General features: G+C 56.0%; 1 protein-coding gene across 16 annotated transcripts in view; it reads left to right on the top strand.

The window, feature by feature from the left end:
• The window catches only part of TNS1 (tensin 1), a 183,928-nt gene that overhangs the window by 119,656 nt on the left and 46,671 nt on the right, over window positions 1–17,601 (top strand). The window contains exon 1 of one of the 16 annotated variants that reach the window (XM_036022879.1): window positions 16,284–16,307. The exons of the other annotated variants lie outside the window; for them this stretch is intronic. Within the exon in view, the coding sequence (XP_035878772.1) occupies window positions 16,299–16,307 (9 nt within the window). The 5' untranslated portion in view covers window positions 16,284–16,298. Of the gene's footprint in view, window positions 1–16,283; window positions 16,308–17,601 lie in introns of those variants that run through there. 16 annotated transcript variants of the gene reach the window in all.

Below are 17,601 nucleotides of genomic sequence, written 5' to 3' on the forward strand. Positions count from 1 at the left end.
CTGATGAATATCTGCATTGTGTTCACTTCGGCGGTATTTTAAAGAATGCCGCTGTGGACATTCATGTGCAACTTTTGGCGTGGACTCATGGTTTTATTTTTTTCTGGGGCAGATGCCTAGGAGTAGGATTGCCGGGTCCTATAGTAACTCCGTGTTCAATCGTTTGAGGACCTGCCAGACTGTTTTCCAAAGCGGCCGCACCGGTCTACATTCCTCCCCTGCCGAAGTGTGAGGGCTGCAGTTTCTCCGCGTCCTCACCAGCGCTTGTCATTTTCTGTGGTATTCTAGCCATCCTGGTGGGTGTAGAGTGGTATTTCATTGTGGTTTTGACTTGCGTTACCCTGAGAATTAATGATGTTGAACGTCTTTGTTAACTGGCTGTTATATTGTGTGTCTTTTTTAGAAAAACAGCTATTCACATCTTTTGCACATTTTTTAAAAATTGGGGATTTGTCTTTTTTTGTTATTGAGTTATGAACTCCTTATGCAGCCTGGAAATAGGCCCCTTATCAGAGGCATGATTTGTGAATATTTTCTCCCGTTCTGTGGGTGGCTTTCTTGATGCCCGTCACCTCTTTCTGCAGGCCCTGCTTTTGGAATGTGGCGTTCCTTTTCCTGTGGCCTCGGTCACCACTGAGACCCAAATGCTTCCTTATTAAATTCAGATCACAACTAGTGTTCCTGTTGACTAGGTGAGGGAAGTGAGGCCGTAACAGAAAGGCTAGGGATCATGCTGCTTTCTATCACTTTAAATCTTAATCTCAAAGATTGTTCATCTAGAGCCTGAGACGCTTTAGGCTGCTGGGTCTGCTCGCCCTCCAGCCCTGGAACTGGTGAGAAGCCTGTCCCATGACACAGAGAGGGAGGCTGGGCTCCAGGTCCCTGGTTGGCAGAGCAGCACAGCACAAAAGCCCAGGAGTTCAAGTTCCACCTCCAGCTGCCTTAGCCACCTGCCTGGCTCTGCGTCCCTTCATGTCCCCAGGGCCAGACAGGATGAGGAACAGCAGCGGCCCCTTTGCATTGGGAATGAGGCAGTTAGTGGGGCGAATAGCCCCCATGACATACACTCATAGGGGTGACACTCCTGAACTTTGGGGTAAGATATGGGAGGAACCAGTAAGAGGGGAACACGAGATTGCAGGTGGGCTCTAGTAATTCACACCAAGGGCCCAGGGATCCCGGGGTGATACATGGGTCCCTGGCATCTGAGCAGAGGACGGTTTTCTCAGCACTGGTGCTGAGTCTGGAGTTCGGCACCAAACTGATTTTTTTTCTTGGGAAATCTTCACTTGGCTTGTGGGAAAGGGCAGCCCTTTCGGCCTGTAACTTCAGGGTTGGGGAGGACAGGCAGAGAAATTCAAAGCTGCTCTGTCCCTGTCCTAGCACGTCATATAGGACAAAGGGCTTAGAGTACAGCAGGAGGAGTGTGAGTTAGCCACCTGGGAGAACTTCCTGGCAGAGAGGGCGGATCAGCGGCAGCAAGCAAGTTGAGTCCTTGTCCCCGTGGCCCCATTGGGCGGATTTGTTGGGAAACAAGAGAGATGGGTCTCAGCGAGGATGGTCTGCACAGAGGTCGTGACAGAGGCAGGGATCAAACACCTTCTTGAGGAGGATCTGGGTGCCTTCTCTTCCCCCCAGAGAGGCGCCCTCTCCTGACCTCCCGGAACAACCAGAGTGCTGATAATTCAAATGTGAGGTCGGCCTGACCTTGTGGGTGCAGAAGATGACACCGGTGACCCAGCATCTGCCGGCCACCTGCTTAGCACTGTTCCTCGTCGGGCGGGCGGGCTGGCCGGGGCTTGTCCCGATGCCCTCGAACCCTCCGCTGGCCCTGCTCTGCGAGGCAGCTGGCAGGCCCGGGGAGCAGTGTCTGCCCGTGGAACATTCGGTAAACCAATACCCTCCCGAGTGAATGTGCCTTTGGTCCTCTGTAATCTCTGCCATCAGGTGGAGGTTGGAAGGCCGGAGCCACACTCAGAGCGGACGCAGAGCTCTTGGCCAGTGGCCTGAGCGGCACCGTCTGCCCTCGCCTTGTGCTCAGGTATCAGGCTCGAGGCAGGGGAAGACGAGACTGTGCACTCTGTCCCTCTCCACCACCTTCCTCCGTTCTCCCCTGCCAGGCTGCGCCAAGCGTAAGTTAGCTGGACGCGGCCAGACCCCAAGATACTGACTTTCACCATGTCCAAGAAAAGAAATTCAAGCCTCCCTCGATCATGTATTTTTTCTTACCCAACGAAAGCTGCCTTTCACCCATGATCCCCTCCTCCCTCCACTTCTTTTCTCAGATCACTTGCGAGGTGACAGGCGCTACGCTAGACCCTGTGCTATAGGAAGTCATGCCCTGGGGTTGCCTGCAGGCCAGGGCGGTGGATAGGGGGTTCGGTGAGATCAGACAGGCACGCCATGCACTCCGACCCCCACGTGGAGAAGGATCTTGGCTGAGGGCCACGGCTTCTCAGGAGAGCAGAAGCTTCCGGGGATGGTGGTGATCGGAGGGGGATGGCTCTACAGGGGGCTGCATTTGTCCTGGGTGCTGGAGGCAGATGACATTGAAGACAGAATTGTTTTTCAGATCTAAAGGTGGTGTAGCAATATTGCTCAAGGTCTAGAAAGCAGGGGGAAAGAAAAGCAATTGATCTGACTGGCTTCCCTTGCTGGGCTGCCCTCCACCTACATGGGGCCTGGAAGGGGAGAGCGAAGCAGGGGATTAAGAGAAAAGACAGCTCCCACCTCCTGCAGTGGACCGGTCCCTGGAGCCCGGATTCGTTGCTCAGTGGACAGGGCGGCGTGCCGGCTGCTCAGGGAGCACACGCGCTCTGCCTATTGCTTTTCCTCACCGCAGCCCGCAGAGCCCCTGCCCTGCTCCTTGGTTTCCAGGCCCCAGGTGCGGCAGGTGGACGCTGCCTCTGCTCTGGGTGGGGGGTGGGGAGAGGCGTCGGTTCACAGCCTCTGGGCCTCCGTGGCGAGGGCTGTCTTTCTGGGTAATTCTGGATTATTCCTCACTGGACCTGGTCTGGCCCTGGGCGTGTCTCCCTGCCTTTGGAGGCTGCGCCTGGCCCTCTATCTCCCTGTCCAGGGTGGCTGTCCTGGGCTGGTTCCTAGGTGCTAGCTGAGGTGGTTTGCTCTTTGGCAAAGTTTAACCCCTTCACTGCTTGTCCTAGCTTTTCCGGGTCCTCTCGCCATCATTGGCCTTCAGGAGACAGCGTTGCTCCTGGAGCTGGTCTCTGTCTTGCCCGCCCCTGCCTGCTAGCTGGTGCGCTTCTCTTCAGGCAGCAGAGCCCCTCCCACCTGGTCCACTTTCCCAGGTCCTGCTTTCTGTCCAGCGGGCAGTTCTGGGGCCATTTATGGTGGGGAGGTTTCAGTGGATCTGGGATCTGGGATCTGCATGTGAACTTCTTCTCTGGCATCATCCAAACGCCAGACTCCATTCCCATGTGTGAGCCAATCCCTCTTACTCAGTTTTGGGGGGTTTGCAGAGGTCACACAGTAAGCAGGGGCAGAGCCAGGTCAGCTCCCGGGGTCTTTCCAGGGTCTTCCCCTTTGTGGGTCCTGCCTCCCTGGCTCCGGCCACCCTTGGTGGCCAGGCTGTGGGTCATGGTGCCCCCAGGAACCCCTGTAAAGCTTGAGAAAACATATCAGGATGCGGGAGAGGGAGGATGACGTGATTATAGGCATAACCTTGAATCCATGCTATTGAAGAAGAAATTCAAATCATCGGTGTTCTTTGGTACATGGGCGATTCTCTCATTCAATCAGCAAGTGTTGACTGGGTGCCTGCTCTGTGGACAGCCACTGTTGTGGGTGCTGAGGAGGTAACAGTGAACAACATAAAGACCCTGGTTCTTGTCATGGTTATATTTTAGTGGGAGAAGGCAGACAGTAATTAGTAAAGGCATATCAGTAAACGACACAGCATGTTAGGTGACAAATATTCTGGGACAAAACAGGTCAGAGGAAGGGTGATTGGAAGTGGGGGCACTGAGTGGTGAGATGAAATTTGTTAAAAAGCTGGTCGGCCTAGGTTTTCCTGAGGGGGGAATGCGTGAGCCATGAATTGATGGAGATGAGGGAGTCGGCCAGGCAGATCCCCGAGGAAGAGCAGCCTCGGCAGAGGGAGCCCAAGTGCAAAGGCGCTAAAAGAACGAAAGAATCAGTAGCCCACCTGAGATGCCTGGGAAGCAGCAAAGGGGCCAGGGGGACGGCACTGGATGTTATCGTAGGAGGCGAGGTCAGAGGTCTGGGGACCAGGTCGTTAGAGTCTCGTGGTCCTTGCAAGCATTTGGCTTGTACCCTGAGCTTTTTCATCTGGCGCCGCAGCGATCTTTCTGTAACAGCACATGAAGAGCCTTCTTTGTTTTGTCAGCTGCGTAATATTCCACCGAGCACATGGTCTGTGTTTTATTTAACTTGCATTTCCAATAACATGGACATGTAAGTTGTTTCCAGTCCTTTGCTGTTTTCAAAAATGCTGCAGCGAATAACCTGTACATACATGATTTTCATTCGTGCACGTCTATCTGTAGGACGGATTTCTAGAAACGGAACTGCTGGGTGGAAGAGTGTGTGCATATAAAATTTTGATAGTGCCAAAGTGGCCTCCGTGAGGGTTGTGTTAATGGACACTCCCAGCCAGCAGTTTGGTTAGGGGCCAGGAGGAGAGTCTACTTCCCCCTTCTCTGTGCGTCCTCCAGATGTGACTGCCGTGAGGTGCCCATTGTTTCCTTCACTCCTCGTGACCCCTCGAGCTGAGCATTCTCGTTCCTACTTCTCAGGTGAGGAAACAGGCACAGAGAGGCGAGGTAACCTGTCAGCGTTTGCACAGCCAGGTAGGTGTAGAGCTGGGGTTCTGATGCCACCACATCTGAAGATGCTTCACGAGGGCAGAAGTCTGAGGAGCCCTGGCCCCCTGCCCCACAAAAGGGGACATGTGGGCCCAGCAGCCTGGAGTGTTCAGTCCCCTGAGAATAGGGGATGTTTTAAAATGGAAAATCTGTCTGCTGAGCTCTGCTCACTGCTGTGGCTGCATCCTGGAGCCCCTGGCAGGCCAGCAGCAGGTGGGAAGAGGCCAGCCTGAGGGACCTGGAGCCACAGTGGCCCAGCTGGCCGGCCCTGGCCTCCCCTTGTGTCCCTTCCCATCACCGGCCCCAGCGGAGAGACCCGGCAGGCTGTGCTCTAGCTAATTCTGCTCTGGGTGAGGAACTCGCCGCCGTCTGCCGGGTCAGCTCGCTCTAGGGATTGGGTTTCAGCATTTCACTGATGAAAATAAATCAGCCTCTTTATTGCCCTGCATGGCCCTCGGAACCTCTGCAGTCTGGCGTGTATTTCCAGACTTCCTGTAAATCGCTGTTTCTGTCCTAGCCCCCAGGGGCTCTGTGGCTGCTGCAGAAATAGCCTCGAACGTGATTGGAGCCTAGAGACACCCAGGCAGGACCGAGCAGGGGAGGAGAAACAGGTGTGCAGAGTCCAGGTGCTCGGGGGTCCAGGCAGTGCCTGGCTGAGCATCTTCTTTGAGTTGGATCCTTGGGCACTGAGAGCTCGCCGGGAGGTCAGGGGTCATCCAGTTGTGCTCTCCCATGGCACAGAGGGGTAAACTGAGGCCCATCCGAGATCGCTTCTTAGTGCGCTGGTCCCTAGACCCCCAGGCTCCTGCTGTGCTGCCAGATGCCTCCTTCTTTAGGTCCGTTTCTTGTGCAGTGGCCTGCGAGGGAAACGGAATCAGCGTTGCCGGGAGCGCGGGGTTCAGCTGCTGCAGGAGGGGCGGGGGTCCGACATCCAGGAGAGCTGCCTCACGTTTGAGGGGTGGGAGGGAGGGGAACTGGTGTCAGGACTGGATTTCCCTGAGGCTCAGGCGGGTCCTTCTGCCTGCACATCTGTCTAAATGGGGCGAGTGGCCGTGGTGGACGGACGCTGGAGAACCGGCACCTTTGGGGGCTCTGACAAGGCCCTGGCAGGTTCTGTGTGCAGAGGGGCCTCGGCGTCAGCCCCACACTCCTGCTTCTCCTTCCCTCCCTTTCTCTGCGCAAGCATTATTTGTGCCCGCAAGACTCCCTCGCTGGGACGCAGGACGTGTAGCATCCTGCCCCAGGTGGCAGACCCGCTGGGCTGTTCTCCGACCCTGGGAGGTTTACCCAGGCCGGGTGCGGGCCGTCTTGTTCTGGGAAGCGGCCTAGAGTTGTCTGTGGGTGGGAGCCAAGAGCTCCTGACGGCCTTTCTCGTCCTCAACCCAATCTTTACATCACCTCTGCGAGTTAATGCCCTGACGCTTGTGAGAGACTCCCGCCTTCTATTGCCTTGATTGCTTAAAAAAAAAAAAAAAAAAGAAAGAAACTGTTAGTAGCAAAGTGTTCTTTGATGTTTGTTCTTCTCCTTCTCTAGGGGCAGTGAGATCAGATTTTGATATGAAAGCTCAAAGCTTTTCAGATCTTCCCTTCTTCCTTCCTGCCCCCCTGGCCTGTGAGCCCCCCCGCCCCCTGGTGTCTGTACCCTGCCTGAGAAGCTTCGAGAACCTGGCAGGCGCTCTTCATGTGACGCAAGGATAGAGCCCTGGGGCGGTGCCCTGGCTCCTGGCCCCTGTCCAGGCTTGGGCCCCATGATGTGTAGCTTCTGTGGGTCAGGAGAGTCACTTCCCGCGGGTTCCTCTGCAGCAGGGACTTCCTGTCCTGCTCTGGCCCGCACTGCTCACGGTGGTGACCTTGAGCACAGTTGCCCAGGAGACCCCCTGGAAACGCCTTGTGTGAGCCTCCTTGAACTCCTGCATGTGGATGGACCCATCTGGGAAGGGAAGCAGAGCCCCACCCAGATCTGCTCCGCATACCGACACACCCAGAGAACCGCCTCGACCTCCACCCCCTGGCAGTGGTGGGAACTGTCACTCTAAAACTACATGGCCAGTTCGGTAACCAGCACTTACGTGTGGTACTTTTTAAAAAAGAATTTTAAAAATAATTTTATTTTATTTTATTTTTAAAGGATTTTATTTATTTAATTTTAGAGAGAGGGGAAGGGAGGGAGGCAGAGAGGAAAATGTTCATGTGTGGTTGCCTTTTGTGCGTCCCCTACTGGGGTCCTGGCCTGCAACCCAGGCATGTGCCCTGGCTGGGAATCGAACCGGTGACCTTTCGGTTTGAAGGCCACACTCAATCCACTGAGCCACAGCAGCCAGGGCTGTGTGTGGAACTTAATGGGGCTGTTTTGGGTTAAGAATGGGGATGGACCCCAAGTGCACAGATGGGTTCGTGGTGTGAATTTGGAACCAGCTCTGAAACAGTTCCCTATGCGTCTCCAGAGATGCTTCAAGCCCTGGAAGTGCTAGGATAAGTGCACGGGGCCCCCGGGGCAGCACTCCAATGGGGACCGCACTCACGGGGGTGGTGGAGTCTGGGCCCACTTTTCCGAATCAGCACTGTGATCTTATCGTCACTTCCCACTCCCTCCGTCTTGTCCAGTCCTCCGGACTCGCAGCCTTTATCCATCCACCTCTTTCTTGGTTCCTCCTTCCTCCCTGAGATGCAGAAGGAACTTGAGTGTCCGGTCAGACTGGCAGTGTGAGCTGGAACCAGCTGCAGCCTCGGAGCCTCAACTGTGAGAGAAGCAAATGAGAGAAGGTGCACTCAGGTGCAGACACAGAGTTAACTTGTCTCCCCTGTTCTGGTGCACTCTCTCCTTCTTCCTGGCTCCCCAGTCCAACCTGGACCCGCACCCCAAGCTCCCTCCATCCTTCCCAAATGAGGACTGCTGCAGATGGGGGTCCGTGCCCCAGGGGGCAATAAGAGCAGGGAGAGGCAGGAGGGAGGTGAGTGGATACACCGCTGACCCTTGTCCAACTCGGACATCTGCCTGGGGGTTGACAGTTCCCCTCCGGAGTGATCCTTTAACCCCCTCACTTCTGCCTGACCCTCAGGGAACTCGTTTCCAAGGCCACCCTGCCCACTGCCTTCCAGCTGGGAGCGCAGACACCCTGGAGCCTGGGGCCATGGGAGGGGTGCCCAGCCGCCACAGCCCTGAGCTTCCGGCCCACCTCCTCCTGCCTTCCCTGGGCTGGAAGGCAGAGCGCCGAGCCCGCATAGGCCTGTGGGTGTTTCCATCGAGGCACTCCCTGAGCTCCTCCCTCTCCCAACCGACTCCGTGACACTTGGGAAACCCAGGCCTTTCTCCTCCTTCCGCTTCTACTTAAAAATGATTGGACGGCTGGATGATTGGACTGGTCTGTCCAAATGGTGTTCTCACAACAGCCCCGCCCTGGGAAAGCTGGAGGTCCTCCTAGTTTGAGGCCCGAGTCACGGAACCCCTTTCTCCGCTTGCTGCCCATTCTTACGGTTTCTCTGAGTCCTTTGACAGTGGGCTGGGGGCCTGCCCGTCTCGTCAGTGAAGATACAGTTGAGATAGTGCAGCGGACAGCCTACAGGGCACTGCGTACCATTTTATTGTAATTCATACTTTCTTTCTTTACTGCCCCAAAGAAACATACAGAGAGCTGTGCCGGCCACGTGGAGGGGGCCAAGCTGAGGTGTCTCTCGGGAGGGGTGGAGCAGAGGGCCTCTACTTGGCAGCTGCTCCTTCCCGAGCCTGCAGTGCCAGACCCTCACCTTTGAAAAGGGGGCTCCAGGGTGGGGTGGCCACGAAGCACTTTGGGGTTGCACACTAACTGGGTCCCTGGCTAGGGGACACCAGGCACTAAAGCCACCCGCGCCCCCCATATGGCTGCAAAGCCCAGGCCATCTCAGCAGCTCCAGGAGTTAGGTTGGGACATTCCACTGTTGTGCAAATAAGTTGCCAAAAACACGCAAATAAGCGTTGGCATCTGGTGTTCTGCCATCAGGGAGGGACTTCTGGCACATTTTAGGGCACACCAGGACGGTGGGGTGACGCTGGGCAGGGTGAGTGGGTTTGGGGTGACTGGACTGCTTCAGACCTGGGCGGTTGGGTGTGGGGGTGGCCATCGCCGGTACTCCGAAAAGCCTTCCTCTCTGCCATTCATGATTTTCAGGTGGGAACAAACTGAATACCAATAACCAGTCAATTGGAGGCATCTCAGATGGCCTGGCGGATCAATACCCTGGGCCAGATGCCCACTGGCCTTCCCAAAGGCAGGCCTCAGAAATTGTCCAGGTTGCTGGACCAGAATCCAAAGATTTACACTGAGACTCTCATTTTGGGGTCCCTGTCCCACTCATGGAGACCTGCCCAGGTGACACTCTGGCTCCTCTGCTTAGGCCCCGTGGTCACCTCGGGGAAGTACAGGGCCTTTGTGGCCCCCCCCCCACCCCCTTTATAAGCCAAGGCAGTGTCCTGGCTCCTAGACTCTGCCCTGTGGAGGGGAAGGCGGGGGGAGAGGAAAAAAAAGATTTCCACCTTATTGTTCAGCAGCTGGAAAATTGTTGTCATCTGTTCTGCCTTTCATTCGCTGAGAGTGGAAAAAAAATGGAAAAATTTGGGGAAATAAATCTCAGTACCCTCCTAGGAACTCTCGCCCTTCTCTCTCTCCCTTGCATCCCTGCCGCTTGGCTCCCGGGTTTTCTCTTCCCACTTCTCTGGGTACTGGGGCGGCAGTGGGCTTGGGACTGGGGCCGGGCTGGGCTGGGACCAGGCTGGGCTGGGCTGGGGCCAGGCCGGGCTGGGGCTGTTGCTGGGCTAGGATTGAGCTAGGGTTGGAACTGGGTTGGGCTGGGGCTGCAACGGGACAGGGGCTGGGGCTGGAGCTGAGCGGCCACTTCGCACTCCATGTGGAGCGTTTGGGAAGCCACTGTGATGTCATTCAAGAGCTGCATAGCTACAGGATGATAAGTGAAGCCCTGGGGACCCAGCTGGCTGAAATTACAGACAGAGTTTTATCCCACTGGCTTCCTACAAGCCTGAGTGAGGCAGAGTCGGGAGGGGGAGAGAGAGAGAGAGTGAGAGAGAGAGAGAGAGGGAGAGAGGGAGAGAGGGAGCTCGCGGGCTGGAGGGAGGGAGTGGTGTGTGTACACTGGGCAGGCAGGCTCCTCCCACCGCTGACAGTCCCAGTGAGCCCGGGTAGGACACAGACTGAGCTGGAGCTGCAGCCATGTAGGAATTATTTGAAACTTGAGGCACCGGGAGCAGAGATCAAATCAGAGCGGTCTTTCCCCGCCCCTTTCTCCCTCTCTGTCCAGAGGGTAAGTGTCTGTCGGGCGGCTGTTTTGCCTCTGTGTGTCCTTGTGTGGCTCTCTGCTGGATCTGGGGAGAGGGTGGTGGGGCTTCTCTGCCCTCAGTCCTGGATTTGCCACCGCGCGGGGGAAGGCGTGAGGCTGTGCAGGGCTGGGACCCTCTGCACCGCCTTTGGAGGTGGATGTAGTGGACCTGGGACCCCCCTCCAGAACTTGCTGCCCTTGGACATGTAAGAGCTGCCAACTCGGGTCTGAGGGGTGGCTGAGTTGGTGGGGGGCAGTGTGTTTGAGTTGGCCTCATTCTTTCGGGGTGATGGCTCACGGTGGATGAGAACAGGGTGGGCAGAGGGAGCATGGTGGAGGCATGGAGACCCCTGAAACACTCCCAGCACGATGTTTATTCAGGACAGCCCCTCTGCTTCTGGAGACCGAGCTCGGTGGCACCCCCGGTGCTGACCACTCCCCTGCCAGCCTTCTGCGGGCTCCCATTCATGGCTTTCTCCCACCCCTGGCACAGCTCATCAGGGCTTGGCCGTCCCCTGGCCAGGGATTTCTGAGTGTCCAGGCGGGTGCCCTGGCCTGGCAGGGAAGGACTTCAGTTGTTGTGGGCTTAGAGCTATTTTTACCGTCCCGAGTGTGTCTGCGATATCTGGTGTCCGGACAGGCCGAGGCGGGGAGTGGGGGTGTCAGGCTCTGGTTATAGTGCCCGGTGTGGGAGCTGAGGGCCAGGAGGCTGGCCCTGCAAGGTCACGGGTAGTCAGTCGTGTGACCTGGGCCGGTCACTCACCCTCCAAGCCCTGGTCCCTTGGGTCTGAAATAAAGGTCACAATCAGATTTTTCTGTTCCTACGCCTTTTCTCTGGAGAAATTCAAGCGAGATGGTATCTGTGCAGAGTGCTGTGGGTCCTTCCTGAGGAAGGCCTGGGGGCACATCCATCATCGTCACTGGGCGGAAACTCGTCTGTTATATTGTGAGGGTCTTGGTCTGTCGCCGTGTAGTGGGAGGGGAGAGCACCCGTCCTGCCCCGACCCCGCCAGGCTCCTCCAGCTGCCTGCACCGTGAAGGCCGTTAAGGGGGGAGCACTGAACTTGTAGTTGGGAAGACGAGTCCTTTTGTACGTGTGAGCTGGGTGGCTTCGGAGGGGGGGCCCTGCAACTTGACTTTCCTGCAGCATGACAGGTGGACAGTGGAGGAGTAGACCCTTAAGACCCATGGCTTTTCAAAAACAAAAAGTTCTCTTGGCTCTGCTGACTTCCCAGGCCCTCTCAGATCTTAGTTCTGTTGCCCGGAGGGCCCGGAGGTGCCAGTGGGAGGGGCTCTCGTTTCCATTTCGATGTCAATGCTGGCTTTCTCCATGTTCAAGGCCCACAGGCTGAGATGCAGACTGGGCTCTGTTTGGACATTGGGCCTCTTGCCACCTTCTTTCTTTCTCAGTAGAATGGAGGAGGTGACAGGGGTGGGGCCCTTGCCACCCACCCTTCCTGGGCCCACCCAGCAGCAGGTTGTGGTGAGGCTGGCCAGGTCCCTTGTGCAGGAGACAGAGACGCGTGTGGAAACATTGACAGCGGCCCTGAGAAGAACCCCGTTCTCCTGTGTCCACTGTCTGAAAACACAGCGTGTTCTCTCTGAGTGCTGTGAAGCATCAAGAAAGACAGGTGTCTGCTTGCCAAGCCTGGACCCATCTGCCCCCACCCACAGGGCCCACGGCCCACGTTTGTCAGCGTGGAATCTGTTGACACCCCCTGACGTGAACCCAGTTCCGTGGGTTGCACCTGTCTTCTGCCCTGTTTGCTTGGCAGAGGCTGTGACTCCCCGGTGTGGCTCCCCCTCAGAGACTTCCCTTCAGCCCCGAATTCTGCTGATCTTCCTCAGAACCGCTGAGGAAGCCCATTTCCATTCAGAGAAGTCCCAGAACTCTCTGCAGGCTGTGATGAACCAAGGGCTACCCTGATCCCCAGCTGGCTATGGGGTAGGGAGGTCGGCGTGGGTGGAAGCCAGGACAGGGGCCTAGAAGGTCTCTGCTACCATTGCCAGGGTGCCTCAGGAGGACCCCAGGTCAAACCTGAGCCATGGGGCTGCGGTTCTCCACCACCCTCTCCATCCTCACCTGCTCCTCACATGCACCTCCCCCGGGCCAGCTAACACCCAGTGGGTTGCTCCGGGCTGGATCTTTTCTTGAGCTCCTCCCCTGGAAGGTTTTCCTTGCTGTGTGTTCTCCCATTCATCTTGGGTGGAGCCTGACATTCTTCACAGAAGTCCCTGGTGACAGGGAGGGATCCTCAGAAGCAACTATGTGTCTTAAATATGTATCTCTTCGTTTAAGGTTCATAGATGGACCTGAGGTATCCATCACCCCCCTGAAGTTATGTGCCAGGAGTTGTGTCTGTGCGTGTTTTTAGGAAATTAGTCTGGGCTTTCATTAGCTCTCCCCAAAGGTCCCTGGCGTAAGAGAGTTCATGTCTGCTGGAGTGGCGTGTGGCTGGGGGATGCTGTGGGGGGTGCCATGGGGGTATAGGCTCTGGCTCGGTCCATTTATAGGGACCTCCCCTGTGCCCAGCCTGTGCTAGCACCAGCTCTGTAGAACACCCCTCTCCTATGATGTTTTTGTCTGCAGAGCCTCTCTTTCCCTTTTGGGAGGAGCTCGTGGTCTGCCGTGAAAATCGTGGTCTGCTGTGAACCCCTGAGTTTTCACTTCTCTGAGTGGCGACGGAAGAAGAGTGTCTCCGTGGCTGAAAGGGTTATATAAATCTTTCTGCGCTATTGCATGTAATTCAGGAAGCATTTAGGGAACACCTACTGTGTGCCAGGCACTGCGCCCTGCAGGGCCATCCTGGTATAGCTGTGCTGCTTATGCATTGAACTCCAAGAGGCACTGTTCACATGGACCACGTTGTGAGTGGTGCCGTCTGGGAACCAGGCACTGGGGGGAGGGAGAAACAAAGGCCTTTCCTCAAGGAGCACTCAGCTTAGTGGGGAAGACACACCTGGGCAACAACGACTGTCCAGTATGTGGCCGATGTTCCAGTTGACATCTACAAAGGCCACTGGGAATGTGACCTTTACAGATGTCTACATCTCAGAGGTCGATCTGAGTCTGGAGGTTTGTAGGAAAGGGCGCAGACCAAGGAAGGCTTCCCAGAGAAGTTCAGACTGAGCCTGAAGCAGGAGGAAGAGGTTCGCCGGGGAGGTTGGGAGTGGCGGAGGCAGGGTGAGGGAGGGCCTTCGGGGGAGGGAACAGCATGTGGCACAGAGGAGGAAAGAGCATAGACATAGTAAGAGTCGAGTGGGGGGTGGTCTTTGGGGTATCGAGGACAGTGAAGGTTAGGCTTCAAATGGCAGGCAAGGGTTGGGTGATAAAAGGTCTGGTGTGCCCAGCACGGGGGATGTAGGGCTTTGCTGTGTGGGTGACGAGAGCTGTTGAAATGGAAAGAGGAGGATGTGCCAGGCCAAGCTCAAGGTACTTAGCTTCTGAATCCTGTCACTCAGCAAAGCTGCATGTATGCATTCGAGTGTCTGTGTAGCCAGGTCCTGCATGGTTAAGTGGCTGAGCAAGCTGAGTTGGCCTCTTAGATGGAGATCATCCTCCTGAATGATGGGTGTGTCTGGCTGAGGGGTGGGGTAGAAGGGGTGCCTCCCTTCTGTCTCCTCTCCAGAAGCACATCCCTGTGGCCTCCCTGGCACTCAGCTCCATCTTCTGGCTCCCATGTTGCATCTTATCAGCCCCAGCCCTGGCCCCAGCTGGGTACCCTCTGTGGTTGGGGGAGAGTCTGTGGCTAAAGGGTTAAGATGTCCAGAACTCGCTCTCCTGGTTGCCTCTTGGCCAAGCCTCGATCTTTGTCAAAGGTCACTTACCTCCCAGACACACATGGCCTTTAATGCCCCATTCCCACGTTTAAGGGGCTAGATTCCCTCCCCACCTGCCAGGGCCCTGTCTGCCTCCAAACCGCCTGTGTCCAGGGGTGGGCGTGGTGCCTCTTCCTATTGGAAAGACTGGTTTTCCTCCACGGTGGTTGGTCATCACTGGTCTGGGTGATGCATTCTAGTGAAGCATTATTCTGCTGGATGTGGACTCAAAGGACTTTCATCATGAAGTGTCCCATCCCGAGGACCTTAACAAATCAGTCGCAGTCTGAAACAGACTTGCTGTTGGACGTCGAGGGGTCTCTCCTCATCAAGTCATCGCCAGAGGAGACTCCTTTCTTGTAGTTAGTCAACCAGCCTTTCATTCTCCATGGCTGGGCCGTTTGTCCCGACGTCTCAGTGAATGAAATCTCCCCACTTGGCATTAGTGAGAGAAGCAGAGGTCCTTAGCCTCAGAGCTCAAAATGCTGGCCCCCGGGTCAGGGTTTCTCAAGGCCATGAGAAACATTACGTACCCATGTGCGCACCAGAGCCCCAGAGCGCTACTGAGCATGCAGACTCCTGGCCCCGCCCCAGATCTGTGAGTGAAAATCTGCGGAGGTAAGGACCCAGAATCTTCATTCTTAAACAATCCCCAGAGGAGGTCCTTATGAACACAAGAATTGGAGAACAACTTTCCTAAATCCCTGTCAGCTGAGTGCCCATGTTTATTTCTTGCATTCTTTATTAAGTGTGCGGGCAGACACGGCCTTCCTCTCCTGCATTCTGGCCTGCCCTGTGCTTCTAGCCCCACGCACACACCTCCGCAGCTTGCTGGAGGGAGCCTGGGGAGCCGGTCCACGTCCAAGTCAGCTGGGGATTTTCCTCCGCGCTTTCCAAAAGCATGACTCGCACATCTGGACCACGGCCGCCGTGGAAGAAGGGCTCCTTGGTGCAGTCAGACTCAGCAGCGAGGGTGGAGTCCAGGACCTCAAGCAGCTGCTGGGGGGTAACCGGGGGACACATGCAGACAAAGCAAGTGGGGCCTTGAAAAGACTGTGGACTTCCCAACTTCCCCAGAGAAGTGAGTGGGCCGGGAGACGGCCCGGGAGACGTGATGTCCAGGCTGGCTGGAGCTCGGGGCCTGGGAGCTTGGCACCCTGGCCTGTGTGTAACTTGTGCTTCCCCCGCAGTCTGCTCTCCCAGTCCGTTGTCGTCCGTGCCAGTACCCACAGCCCCAGCCAGGCAGGTTCCTCCCTCTATCCCTTGCCCCTCTTCTACTGGGTATACAACTTTCGTTCTTCATGGGCCATCTGAGGTCCTTTTTTTTTCTTTTTTACCCAAACTGTCCATCCCTTGGAGGCTGCTGGCACTTGGAGATGGATCTGGTAGCCCCCAGCTTTAGAACCCTCACCCCCTCCAAGCCCCCACTCTTCCTCCCCTGTTCTTTATCACTCCTCTCCTCCCTCTGCCTACCTCTCTCTTGTCCTTCCTGCCTTAATAGATCGAAGCCGACCTTGTGTTCCGGCTTCTTGTGGTCCTGGTAAATAGCTCTTAATGTGGCCGTGGAGGATGGTGAGAAGGTGTGGGGGGCAGGGGACACTTACTTCCATCTCTGATGGGAGGGGCAGGGGTAGGTGCCCCACAGGTACTGCTGATACACTGGGGTTACACAGCAGAACCCTCCTCACGGGGGCTGGACAGACCTGGGACCAGCCTGTCCTTAGTTTCTCCCCTTGATATGTGAAGGGAGACGGCCGGTGAAGGCTACAGCACGACCCGGAGCATTTGGCCAGCACTGGGCGGTCAGGAGCAGCTGGGCCCTTCTTTGAGGACAGAAATAGACCTTTCCATTTGTATTAAACAAACAGGATTTAATTACACAATTTACACTTCTTCGATTTTCTTGCTAAGACTTAGTGGCATGGCACTTAGCGTTCCTGATGTTGTGGCTGCAAATAGTAGCCCATTTGGGGGTAGATTACATGGCGGAATCAGCTTAATATTGACATTTTCAAAATCAATGAAGAACAGGGTCTGGCCAGCAGGGCCAGGATATCAGGTAATGGGAATCAGAGTGGATTCCCCCTCCCGGCCTCGGGAATGCTTGCTTAGCTCTCCTGCCAAAAGCCCTTCTTTCACTCACCCGAGCGAAGTGCTGGATTGGGTGTGCTTTCTCCCGGAAGGAGGGAGCGCACTCAGATGTGCACCCAGTGCTTCTCATGGCCTTCTGCGTGCCGACGGGGAGGCATGGAATGCCCCACGCGTTGCTTTGTTGTCTCCCCACTTCCCAGAACAGGTGAGTGTGGGCTTGGGGGACTAGGGGTGCAGGGCATGCAGGAGGTCCCTGGCCTGGCAGGGAATACTCTGGCATCTCCTGGTATGGTTTGCTGAGTGTGGCCAGGGCCTGGGAATGGGTCTGCTTCTTCACGGCCAGCAGCGCTGCAGGTACAGTGAGAAGGAGGGTCAGCTCTTCAGACTTCCACTAACTGGCATGAGGGGCGCATCTTCATGGGAACCACCCCTGGAAATCTGAGTGGGTGGGAGGCTGCTGTCTTTAGTACTTTTCTCCTCTGGACACAGCCGACTGGGGTCTCTTTCTTTTTGTGTAGCAAGGCACTCTTTGGAGGGACATGCATGAGGGGCAGGCTCTCTCATCTGACAGTGCGGGTCCCTTTAGGGATGCTGACAGATGAGTTGGCAGAGGCAGCCACGCCCGTAGCAGCCTCTTAGCAGCCTCCGGGGGCCCTAGCACAAGGTGCAGGCTGTTCGAGAGTCAGCCCTGTCTCAGCCCAAACCCCTTTCCCATCAGACCCCATCAGGTAACGGGCCTGTGGGGCACCCACCCCTGCCCCTCCCATCAGAGATGGAAGTAAGTGTCCCCTGCCCCCCACACCTTCTCGCCATCTACCGCGGCCACATTAAGAGCTGTTTACCAGGGCCATCCCCATGAGCCCTGGGCTGCGGCAGCACTCTGGCCGGTGTCACTGGGTCTCTGCTGCTGGTTGAGGCCCCAGGTCTCCAGGGAAAACTCTTCAGAGAGCCGGTTCTGAAGAGCTGAGTGACCGGGCAGAGCATCCAGCCCTGGGGTGTGTGTGTGTGTGTGTGTGTGTGTGTGTGGACGATGTGTCCGGTCGGGCATCTCTGTGTCGCGCTCGCTCGGTGACATCACTTGGTTGGCTTGTGGTCTGTGTGTGTGTGTGTGCCCATCAGGATGTTCCTGTTCTGTGGTCGTCTGATCACTTGTTTTTGGCCGCGGGTTTCTGTGTGAGTGTTTATTTTTAGAGGCTGCCACTTCTGGCCCGAGGGCTGATCCTTGGGCAGAGTGGGAGTCTGTGTTTTCTGAGATGTTTGTGGCTTTAAATTGAAGTATTTATCTTGGGGTATCGCTGCCTTTTATGTGTTCCTTCTGTTGTGTGTGTGTGTGTGAGAGAGAGAGACAGAGCCAGTGTAGAGTAATAAAAAGTATGTGTGCCGTTTGAAGTTCTGATTTTAAATTAGCTTGGATTTTAATTTAGTTTTCTTTCAGTTGTCTTGCGTGAATTCTGATGTAAAACCCCAGCTTTACCAGGTACTATGTGTCTGCAAATAAATGGCGTTTCATCTCTCAGAATTTCAGTTTCTCCATCTGTAAAAG

This window comes from Phyllostomus discolor, chromosome 4, assembly GCF_004126475.2.
Source record: "Phyllostomus discolor isolate MPI-MPIP mPhyDis1 chromosome 4, mPhyDis1.pri.v3, whole genome shotgun sequence".
Classification (NCBI taxonomy): Eukaryota; Metazoa; Chordata; class Mammalia; order Chiroptera; family Phyllostomidae; genus Phyllostomus; species Phyllostomus discolor.